The 12103-nt window shown below is 41.2% G+C and overlaps 1 protein-coding gene across 1 annotated transcript in view; it reads left to right on the plus strand.

Annotated features, from left to right (window-relative positions):
* LOC103798076 (WASH complex subunit FAM21-like) overlaps positions 1 to 11399 on the plus strand; it is a gene marked incomplete at its 5' end in the record, with an annotated part of 34260 nt that extends 22861 nt beyond the window's left edge. Inside the window, 8 exons of the mRNA XM_009070319.1 lie at positions 163 to 291; positions 493 to 588; positions 1666 to 1785; positions 3355 to 3417; positions 4099 to 4311; positions 6369 to 6977; positions 7611 to 7785; positions 10917 to 11399. Of these exons, the coding sequence (XP_009068567.1) occupies positions 163 to 291; positions 493 to 588; positions 1666 to 1785; positions 3355 to 3417; positions 4099 to 4311; positions 6369 to 6977; positions 7611 to 7785; positions 10917 to 11053 (1542 nt within the window). The remainder of the gene's footprint in view (positions 1 to 162; positions 292 to 492; positions 589 to 1665; positions 1786 to 3354; positions 3418 to 4098; positions 4312 to 6368; positions 6978 to 7610; positions 7786 to 10916) is intronic.
* Between the last annotated feature and the right edge of the window lie 704 nt (positions 11400 to 12103).

Genomic DNA, 12103 nt, shown 5'->3' on the forward strand with positions numbered 1-12103 from the left:
CCATTGCAAATCTGGGCAAAATAAAACATATAACTTGCAGGTAAAAGTTGTATTTTTGTTACCAGAGTCGTAGTGTTACCTCAGGTGAATTGTAACCTGAGCCAAATAACCTCCTTAAAGAGGGAGTTTCTCACTGTGTGGACCTTCCTCCTCTCCTTTCAGGCCTCTGAGAAAAGTACTCGGCCCAAAAGCACAGGAGTCTTTCAAGATGAAGAGCTCCTCTTCAGTCACAAACTTCAGAAGGACAATGATCCAGACGTCGACCTCTTTGCCAGTCCCAAGAAGTCAATGGTGAGTTCAAAGATGTCCTCCAAACCCTCTACTTAAAAACAGTCTTTGAAGTGTGCAGCCTGCCAGTGTTCCCTGTTTGGACTCAGCTTAGAAGTCTCTGATTTCCAGGGAGGGCCAAATGCTAATATCAGTTCAGACATCATGGGCTGAACAAGATGTGCTTTGGATCTGTGACACATCTTTTCTCTATCCTTTCTTTAGTCTGCAAACCGTATCCTGAAGCCATCATCTGGAGGAGGGCTTTTTGGGGATGATGATGAGGATGATCTCTTCAGCACTGCAAAAACAAACCTTCCGGTATCTGTTCCTCTACTGTAAATGGGTTATAGAAAAGACATTGGAAAGAAGTGTATGGAAGAGATTTTCTCCATTTGTATTCCCACACGAAATGAAGTAACTTCTCAATCTTTTTTGAGAGAATAGAAATGGTCATGTGACCCTGAAGAGATAGGAAGCAAACAGGTGCATTAGGTCTCCCAAAGTTGGCATGACACCAATTGGATTCTATTTTTTTTTGTGTACCACTAGAACTGACTTAGTGTGAGAGAACACACCTGAGCAGAAATCAGAGCACTAGAGTTTGTGTTGTTTAATTGTTTAACTTGCTAATACTACTTCCTTGTGCATCATGATGACTGATGAGCCTTGCCCTGTGAGTTATGTAATTCAGGTTTCTGCAGGTTGGTTTGATCTAAGGTAATGATGTAGTATGGAAATCCTCATGATCACTGGGTTGTTTTTAAAGGGTGAGCAGCTGCAGTAATTAACAAGACTGCATTAGAGGTGGTCTGAGATCAAAGTCCTAATATGCATTCTAAACTGCTACTCTAAACGTATTTAGCTTATTTAAATTGAAGCCAGCTTTTACTTTAGTCTATTTTCATGTCTGTAGCTGGAAGTTAGGCTAGAAAACTAGCAGTCATTCCTGGGAACAGCTTCTTTGAGGACTGTGGAAGGGGTGGTCTTAAGTAATTAGAGCTTGGGAACTATGTATGGAGCCTGTTTGCTTAAAAACATAAAAACAGCACTGTTCCTTAGCTTGCCTTGTGCTTTTATTTTCCCTGCTGTCCTGTGCATGAGGAAAAGCGTGTGCAACTTCATTGAAACTTTCATTATTAATTGTTAACATAGACAGCAAAGGTTGAGGTAGGCAAAAGGAATGGAGGACTGGAAGGCCTTTGCATTGCAGATCTAAAAGACAGTGCCTACTATGCACTGCAGAATCAAAATACATGTCTAGTTTTCAGTTAAAAGAAGTTTTTTTTAAAACTTTGCTTGTGTTGTTTTGGGGGTCTTTGGGGTTGTTTTTTTTTTTGATCTGTTCACTATGCTTTTTACCCGATTCATGTTGACTTGTGCTCTTAATGCTTTCAGAAAATAGCAGAGAAGAAAACTCCACAGACCAGTGCTGGCCCTTCCGTAGAGAGCAGTAACCCTCTAGAAAATGCTTTACGTGCCAAGCAAGATGAGGCTCTGAAGGCAGTAACTACAGAGGCAAGTACTTAAATCTTGTGCCTTGAACACCATGCAAAGAAACAGATGTATCATCCTGTTTTAATCAAGTGTCTTGAAAAGATGAAAACCAAAGCCTGGATTCACTGGCTGCAAAGTGGCAATGCATGACCAAATTTGTCTCTGCTTATCAACAGGTGCACTGTTACTAACAAGAAGTTTAAATGCTATTAATACTGTTTAATTCATTGCCCACACACTTATAAAATACGAGGCAGTGAAGAACTACTCCTTAGGTCCAGTTGGATTGAAAATGGGGTTTTGTTCCTTCTTCTCTGAAGTGCCAGTGTCTGTTGGAGTGAATGTGGTCTTTATATGTAGTTTTTCTCAGAAGATCAGGGCATGCAGCACAAATCTGTGGATGCTGAGAATCTCTTCTTTGAGACTTTATGATGAGCAGACAAGGCTCTTAATCCTGTCCTTAATCTACAATCAGAGGTCTCTGGGGGAGGTAGTCTGGATCTGAGTTCAAGGCTGTGCTTCACCAGAACTGCTTGTTGGATTTTTATGTGTAGGAGATTAGCTTTTTGTTGTAGATAGAAGTGGGTGTTGGTTTTTTCTCCCCTGGTCTGAAGAACACAGAGGAAGTCTGTAGGGATAGTAGTTAGCATGTCTTCCCTTAGGGTAAAGTGATCCTTGAAACATAGAGCCACACTTGTCTTCCTGGTTTTCGTAGCTCCTTACAGCGTGGTATAGGAATGGTCTCAGCCTGTCTGAGTTTTGGCTGAATACCACAATCATTTAAGTGGAGAATGAGCCCCTCAGACACTAGGATTCCTCTGCCATGCTATCAAGACCCTCAAACCAGTGTCTGAACTCTTGCAAATCCTCAGGTACTTCAGCCTGGCTGAAGGAGCTCTGGCTGCCCAGTCATACCAGCCTATCTCACAGAACCACATAGACCACAAACCTGTGGAGAATGAACCTTGGGAAGAGCACCTTAGCTGATTTGATTCATTCCCCGAGTCCTAGAAGTGACCCAAGTCTTCAGACCAAACAGCTGCTTTAGTCTAGTCTTCTTTCTGGCACTGCTGACCTTTCTGTAGAGGAACACTCCTCTGAAACTGTTTTCCTTGCAGTCTGAGAGGTACAGTTTTGTAGCCCTCTTGGCTTCTGTGTGGGCTTCACTGAAGTCTGTGGCCTGTTACAGCCAGTCAGAGAGAAAAGTTAGATCATCATCTGGCAATACAGCTTCAGAGGATTTTTAGGGCACAGAGTAAGCAAGGAGAGAGGGTAGCTGTCATGGTTTGATTTGACTGATGGTAGCTGTGACCTGGAGAACGTGGAAGTTGTTGGGTTATTATGGCAAAGTATAATATGGGGTAGAAAGAAGGTGTCATGAAATGTGACAATGAAGATGGGGCTATGGCATGTGGGAAACGGAAACTGAAAACTGAGTGACTGTACCTGTGTTGGTAGAATGTGATGACTGAGGATATCTTCAGAAGAAATTGGCAAGCAATTAGCTGCTTTCAAATGTATTAAAATGCAAACTATGGTCTGGTTGATAACAACTTGTCCACTTGTTTAATCCAATGTAATTTTGTGCAGAAATCTACAGGTCCTGTTCCCATTAAAACCAAAGAGCCCTCATCTCGGATTGGAAAGCTACAAGTAATTAACTTCATTGGCATTTTAACTTTTTTTAAAAACGTCTTCTTTGCCTTGCTGATGGCTTTCCCTGAAACAAAACCTTTTTACTTCCTTACCTTACTCTTGCAATACTATTATTTTTTTTCAGATGGCATATTTTTGATTAATTTTTCTGTATTGCATGTTTAATATTATTTCTCCCTCCTGTTTCAGCCCTGACTCTGAGCAGCACTATTTACTCTATTTGTGGGGTGGAGGGGTGGGCTCAGCACTATTTTGAGTATGTTTAGAGACTCACAGGAGTATATTTAGACACCTTTAGGGGAGGTTTCGTTTATGTCCCTCTTATGACCTGAAATGACTAATACCTGTCTATATCACAGTATCACTCAAAATCAGAACCACTCTATGCTCAAACAGAATACTGAGCTACAGAGGTGTTTGTTCTGACATAATGTGGTGACCCTGCTGTTCCCAAAGCTCTTATACAGAATAAGAGTGTTGACCACTCCACAGACTCAGTGAGACAGAGGGCTTGGGAGACACAGAAGTTCATAGGTCTGAGAAAGGCCAGACAGTTTAGAAGAGAACTTGACTGCCCAGCTACACTACTTCTTGCTGCTTCTCTGGAGCCATGCTTGCTCTCCAGCAGTAGTGATGTGATCTCTTTTTGTGTGTGTTTTTGTTTTCTCTGTTTTGTAGGCTAACTTAGCTATTAACCCTGCAGCCTTACTACCTGGTGCAATGCCTAAGGTCTCCAATGTGAAGTCCCCCTTACCAGTGCTGGACACTCCATTACATGACTCCAGGGATGTACAGAGCAGCGAAGCCTTCTCTGCTGCAGGGAACAATGCAGAACTCGGTGTAAGCTTCGATCAGCCTATGCAAGCAGATACCTTGCACAGCGTCAATAAGGTAACCTTGGTATTTAGGAAGACAGAAAGGGGGATTAAAAGCACAGTCTGTCCTCATGCAGGAATGGTGGTTTATCTGACTATAAATGGAAGTGTGAAAATCTAATCCTCTCTCAGTTTGTGGATCACTGAAGAGAAAGTCAAGCCTGCTACATGCTTAACTCTGTAAGGGGCTTACGCATATGCCTACTTCTGTGTCTTTTTTAAGTACATGTGTATGTTTTCCAAATACAGTGGATTTCCCTATAGGTTGAAGGTATTTTAGCATAACATCTTGTCCTATCCCAGGAGACACCAAACTAAAAAACAAACATAAAAAAGGCTCTCTAGGCTAACTATAAAATATGTTGCAGACAGTTGCTTTGACAAGCTATCAAGAACATATCACTGCTGTAGGTTGACCTTTACCTCCTCTGTGCATAAAAATGTCATGCTGTCCTGAACTGTCACTCACAGTTCTTTTTCAAGGAAAACCTTTGTTTTTATACAAACCCAAAACAAAAAAAAAAACAACATTAGAGCTCTCAATATGGCAAATCTCTGCTTTCTGATTCACGTGGTTTTTATCCATACGTTTTACTTTATGGACTGCAAAAGGCATATTCTAATTAAAGATTTAGTGGTTCTTTAAAAAAATAAGTGTGAACCATGTAGTTAAGATTTCATCTGGGTGCTTACGATTTTAAAAGTCTCTTGGGTTTGCTGAGAGCAGTAATTTGAGTAAGATAACTTAGAATCTTAACTTCAATTCCATCTTCCCTTAATGCTGATGGGGCTCCTCATTACTAGATGAGCAGCAGAGATGACTTGGGAAGATGTAGCAACTGTCAGTACAATGGCTGACATGACCTCTTAGTGGCAAATGGGTTTGAAGCTTGTACGTGAGACTAATGCATTACCATGTAGGCATAGTTGTTTCCAATAGCAGCATGTCCCACACAACAGAAAAATATCTCTGTTGTGATACTTTTAAATAGATAGGCTTGCAAAAGACTGGAGTGCCTGTGGCTGCATATGATCAACCTTGAATGTTCATTTTAGCATAGTGATGACACATGTTTTTTTACAGAAGTAATCCGAGAAGAAGCACCTCGGTAACTATCCAGTGAATGCTTTTTGTGGCTCAGGTTACATGTTTGAATTTTGGCATATCATTGCTCCTTCAACCTTTCAAGATTGAGTTTAAGATGTAAAATACATGCAACCAAATGCAATTTTTTCCAAAGTCTGGAACAAAGCAACCTACTCAGCATTCTGGCTGTCCTTTCAGAGAACAGTGCATGGAGCAGTTGACAAAAGGGAAGAGGAGATTGTACTGATCTGTGTCCTACCCATGTAAATACTCCTGTTCATGTGGGATATGGTGGAACCTATAATGGAAACTTGCAGGGGGGGCTTTTTTAAAAGCAGCAGAGGAATTAACTGTAGTAGGCTATGCATAAAATGAAGTTGCATGGAAAACATAATTAGTCATGGCTTGGACAAACTAACTGCACTGCAGAAGCCCCTGGATTAGCAAACTGTCAGCATGACAAAGGTATTACCTAAAGCTGAGGGGCTAGAGTGGCTTGCTGTCCTGTGTTGTGACTCTCTACTTGTAAGTGCTGTTGCTTTTGTACACCAGTTCCACTTGCTGTGGAATGACTAAGGAAAGGCAGGGGTTATCTTTCTGAACCCTGCTCCAAAGTACTCCAAGCTTGAACATCCCACTTCTCCCTTTCTGATAAATGGGGAGAATGGATGATACTGAGCTGAATGGTTCCTGCTGCTTCTCTCTATATCCTAAATCAGTGTCTGCTCAGCATTTCTTGTTCAAGATTCAACTGAGCCTTTGTTTAAATATACCTGTAGCTCTTCAAGATACTTACACCAGAGCAGTGAGCAGAACTTGTGATTGATTCAGTTCCCGTGTGCTAGTATGAAATGAGTAATGCATGTTAGTGGCATTGTTGTGAAGTCCTATAAGGAAACATAACAGGAATCCTAACCTGTCTTCTCTGAAGTGTGGGGCTTTTTCATTCTGTGTAATCCTGCTATGCTTTTACTCTTTTCTTGCAGACCAGGATCAGGGTTACAGGAAAACGAAGACCTCCTAGCAGAATGGCCCGACGTCTAGCTGCCCAAGAGTCTGAAGTGAGTGAGGAGGTGGACAGTAAAGTATCACAATTCTCAGCACCAAAACAGACTTCAGCAGTTGTGAACATAAAAGAGCTTCTTGCTCCTGAAGCAGAGTCCAAGGAAAATGACTTTCTCTCTGGCTTGTCACTACCAGCTCACAGTAGTATTTTGTCTGCTGGGCCAAACAAACTCCTTCCTCCAGAATCTACAGAAAAAGGGGATGATCTGTTTGAATCAGAAGATCTTTTTGCAAGCAGCTCAACACCCAGACCAGCTGCAGAATCAAAGTTAAAGGAGGGAATGCCAGACAGTGTTGCTAACAAACCCATCAAGAGCAGGGAGAAAAAGCCTGATCTGTCTGTTCTGGATGATGAGGACAGCAATGATCTCTTCCAGCCTGTACAGCAAAAATCTTCAATGAAAAGCAGCCCTATACCTTTCTTGGAGGAAGAGGAAGACTCTCTCTTCACCTGTCAGAAAACTGGAAAAAAGGACTTGAAATCTGCTGTCCACCAAGCAGTTGACCCTGCTGCCCAAGATATCTTTGAGGTAATGGTTGAACCATGGGTTTTTTTTGATCCCCAGGGCCTTACACATACCCCTCTACTTAGACACAGACTTAATGGAGGCTGCTGAGTAGGATGGGCTATGCAGGATAGGTGAAGTAAACTGTCAATCATGCTTTGTGGGTGGGTAATGGAAACCCTTTCTTTGATTGTTTAGCCCCTTATTAGCAACAGTGGATTAAAAGGTGTAGCCTTGACACAGAGGAGGCAAGTCACTGAATGAGCTGTGACAATATACCTCTTACAGAGTAATAAGGTATTCAGTTCTTATCTGCTAACTGTTCAATGCAGAGCAGCTCAAATAACACTTAAAAAAAGCAATGAAGTTGGCAGGCTGGACAATGACAAAACACAGGCTGTCACTTGACCTGTGCACAACCCATCACTAAGGCACTTCTGCCAAGTCCCCCATGAGGAAAAGGGATTCAGACTTCTCGTGTTTGACAATCACAGAATCATTGAGGTTGTCAAAGACCGATAAGATCATATAGTCCAAGCTTTGACCAAGAAGCCCAAGGCTGTCAGTTGTTTAAACATCTCAGCTGCTGTGTACAGATAATTTGCCTATTCTCTTGAAGTGTGTTTTGTATTGATGAGATCTGTGTTTTTCTCCAAGGATGATATATTTGCTACTGAGGCAATTAAACCAATGACCAAACCAAAAGAGAAAATGCCAGAGACTAACCTGTTTGATGATAACATTGATATTTTTGCGGATCTCACTGTAAAACCAAAAGAAAAGAAGACCAAGAAAAAGGTGGAACAAAAATCCATATTTGATGATGATATGGGTAAGTCTATGTATAAGTAAATGTCTTGCTACTAACCTCATAATACTGTCTTGCGTTACATTCATCTAAGACATTTTAGTACCCTCTGCTTTCTTTTAGCTTTACAACTGCTTATCTTTCGATTTTAGCCTTTGATGGGCACTTCTTGGATTTGTAGAGCTAGCATGGCATTTAAATGGCTTAGGAGAGTGTATATAATTCTTCTGAGAGAAGGAATAGTTTAATTCCTGTAGGGATTTGCTTACCTGTAGAAATTAGAAAACTTCACTTATCTGGAGTAAGAGACTTACCTCATGTTGTTATGGCTCTGAGACACATTCTGTGTTTCAATTTGTACAGCTTTTCATCTTGTACTTTCAGATGAGTCACTGATAGGAGCAAATTAACATCTCTTCCCATCCTACCTTCACTATTGTGCTGACTACCTTGGAGTCCCAAAGATTTTGTTTACATCCATGTACCCAGGACAATTTACAAAGACAACACCTGAGAGCAAAAGTTTGCCCTGTATAATTTGTTGAAAAAACAGCAAATAGTAACGTGAAATGATGCAGTGCATAGTCCTTTCTTCTCCATCAGTGAAGATACTGAAAGTAATTTGATCCTCAACTGTGTTTTTTCTCAGGCTCTTCATGTTTATAGCTGTTATTTGGGACTGCATGAATTTCTTTTTCATCTCTAGCTTTGGTTCTTGTCAATCTTTGTTCTTTATAACCTATTCAAATTGAATCTGACTTATCACTGTTTTACTTGGATGGCTGTTAAGCATTCCAGCCTGATGGAATCACTTGGTTGAAGTCTGGAAATGTGTTAGAAAACTTTCCAGAGAATGACCATCTTGAGATTTCAAAGCCTTTTCAAGTGATATAAAAAATAAGACTTAAAGATTTGCTCAAAAGGTATTTGAAATATGTATTGGATGATAAAAAATCTTAATCATTTACATTTTTTCATGTAGCCAACAGTAAATAAAAGAATTTCTCAGTTACCCCTTTCAAATATTTCAGCACAAAAATCCAGACTTCATGTTGAAATAACATTTGGAGAGTCCCACTTGAAAATTAGCCACAATGGAAGCTGTTGTTTGCACTTCCACTTTTGACACCTACTCTGGTGCTGAAGCTGCTTGTTTCATGTCACACCTGATCTCGATGCCTATAGCATCTGCATCACCCTGTATGTGATAGACTTCATTTTCCTCTAGAATGATGACTGTTTTGGGGTACAGCCATAGGTACACAGCTGCTTAGTGCCCAAAGCTGTGGAGCTCCAGAACAGCAACAGGAGTGTAGGGAGAGATGCCTGAAGGTGGGGATGTCCAGCTGGCAGTAGTGGTGGAACTGGCACTTACGCTTCACATTAAAGGCTTAAGTGATTGCGGTAGCACTTTATCAGAGCTGTATATTGTTGTCTTAGGAGATCCTTTCTGCTGCAAATGAAACAGTAAATAGGTGCAGTTTGGGAGGTGGAGGCTGCAGGCTGTTTTCCTTTGTCCTACCACAGCTTCCAGTCACTACTTGCTACGTTCTGTGTTAGGCTTGTCGTGGCAGTATTAGGAAAAACTTTCTCAGGTCTTTACCCTCCTAGCCTCCTCAATGGTTTATGGCTGATATCACAAACATCTTGTTGTCACCTCTGCCTGTCTGCAAAATGGTGACTGAACTTTCTTGTGCATTGACAAATACTGTTTTCTATGGCCATTTCTATTCCTTAAGCCTTGTTAAAAAATGGGAATGATACCTCTACTGATGATGTCACTCACTGTATTTCTCCTCAGCTGTAAAGCTAATGCACGTGACAGCTTCTTGCTTTGGAGTGATGCCAGTAGGGGATTACTCTGTTTTACTGCCTTTCTAAACTGCTTTTGTGCTGAAATGGTGTCCTGGATTATTCCTGTGTAATCCCTGTGATCAGCGCAGTATCAGACACGTGCTGAAGTGGAAGAAGTAGCGAGAAGAGAAAGGCAAGCACATTGTGATGGACCACTTTGTGCCTGATCTCTGCTCAAGGTTAGGCTACATGCTGGAGATTGAAATACTAGGTTTTATACTCTGGCCTAGTAAATGGCTATTGCCTCTATTGTAACACCTGTGTTTTCTTAATAAGGATTCAGGACCAGTTATGTGCTACTTACACTGGCCTTGTGAATAACTAGTGACCCTCATATCTCAGTCTTGTAATTTTTTAGTTTTATATCCAGCTGCATAATCTGAGTATCCTAAATTTAAAGCCTTAGTCTGCAGTAAGAGATATGCTGTTGCCTGTGCTCAGGAAACCTCACAGCAACATTTCAGCATGTGTGTGGTAGCAGCTTCATGTCTTGCCACGAGCACAGTCCTGAACACAAGCAGCAGTAGCCACAGCAAGAACTGCAGGACTGTGAGCTCTGCTGCTGGCACAAGGTATCTGTGTTGAAAGGTTTCATTTCTACTCAGGAGAGAGCTCTCTCTTAATGGTAGTGTGATATTTTTCCACTTTGTGGTCTTAGTTGTTTACATCAGAAATGCTTATGTTGAGGAACATCATGGGAGACCTTGATTCAGGACTGTAAGCAGACCTTTTCAGGGTTCATCCTTGGCAGTTGTAGCTGTCTGCTTCCTTACATCTTAGCAGTGCTCTGTTCTCAAGGGATTTATGTTGTGTTCTTATTGTGCTGTAGATTAAATACTCTCATATGGTTAGTGGATGTTGCCACAGGAGTCGCTAGCAACTGCCATCTTTTCCTCCTCTGATTTTCTCTGGCAACAACCTCACAGCTCTTGGATCTCTCAGGTTCCTCAGGTGCTAATGTTCTAGATAACAGGGATGTTATCTGGCACTTGCAAGATGGAATTTATTGTGGAGCTGTAATTTATTAGTACTTCTCAAATGCTTATGAGAGCTTGAACATGTTACAAAATGCAAGTATTATGCTGTTTGCTGGGAAGAAAATAGTTCTTAATTTGCCTTGCAGCTAACAGCTCCCACGTATGTCCTTACAAATGCATCCAGAATCGCAAGCAGCAGGAAAGCATTTGTTTGTCACAGAATGTCCTTGGCAGTCACTGCTGTGTGCTGAAGTCTCTTATGTACAATGTTACTTCTGTCTAGCAGTCACTTCACATTAAAATCTCTTATTTTCCCCCCTTTAGATGATATCTTCTCTAGCAGCCAAGTCAAGATACCCACTCCCAAAACCAGATCGTCCCAAGCAGCCTCAGAAGCAAAATCTGAAAGCAAGACCCTGAGCACGTTTGATGACCCACTGAATGCCTTTGGAGGCCAGTAGTCAAGAGGAGTGTGTTGCAGAGAGGTTGCCTTCCTTATGCCCTGCCCAGTGCTAATACTCCAGATTCTCTAATTCAGTAGAGCTGAAATGAGATGGCTGTGGATATGTAAATGAGATTGCCCTTTTTAAATGGTTAGTATTCTCTTGTGCTAGTCTAATTCTGCAAAATTATATATTTTTTAAAAAAACACAGTAACCTCCTGCTCTCATGTTTCCATGGTGCCCAGATTAATATAGCCTGTGCAATACCTGCAATGAAGTAATCTATTATATAAAGTATAGTTTGATTTATTGAACAGATCTATAGATAAAATAATTGATAAATAGTAAATGGAGTCTGTTAAACCTGATCTGTCTGTATGTCTTACTTTATTCTTTATCTCTGGCTTAGAATGTCTGCATCATGACTTGTAAACAACCAAAACCACTACCATGCCTTGTCTGGGTCAGCTACCAGCCCACTGAGCTCATGTCAGGGTAAGGCTGGGTTTGGTGGTCAGGTACAGCTTCTCTTATGGAATCAAGTAGTTGACAAATCTCAGTGCAGCACTTGACACCAGCTGGAGATAAGGTATTTCATATTGGCAGCTAATGTGGTCTGTAAAAATAACAATGGTTAACACTTCTCTGCCAAGAAGAACATGTTACAAATGAGCACCAAGTGCTCCATGAAAACAACAGAAACCTAATACTGTCTTCTGTTCAACTTGTAAGCTACTAAATGGGATTTTTTTTTTCACCTGCATGGATTGCCCAGAGTTTTGCAAATAACACCTTCCAAGAAGTTCATCCGTGCAGAACATGCTTGGTCACTCCCAGGTTAGTAAGCCTATGTACATACTTTATGCAGAGTCTCCTTTGTACCTAAAGGCTCTGTCTGCTTTCCCTCCTCATCCCTAACACATTGTAGGCTGCTTACAGGAGGTCACTATTTTGGGGAATCCCATCAAGTCTGATGTACTTGGCTTAACCTTCTTGCGTCCTGTATTTTCTAGGTTCCACTTCTGGGAACAGGTGCCATGAACCATTTTTGATACCCAGTGGTAGATG

This window comes from Acanthisitta chloris, unplaced genomic scaffold (assembly GCF_000695815.1).
Source record: "Acanthisitta chloris isolate BGI_N310 unplaced genomic scaffold, ASM69581v1 scaffold39132, whole genome shotgun sequence".
Lineage (NCBI taxonomy): Eukaryota > Metazoa > Chordata > Aves > Passeriformes > Acanthisittidae > Acanthisitta > Acanthisitta chloris.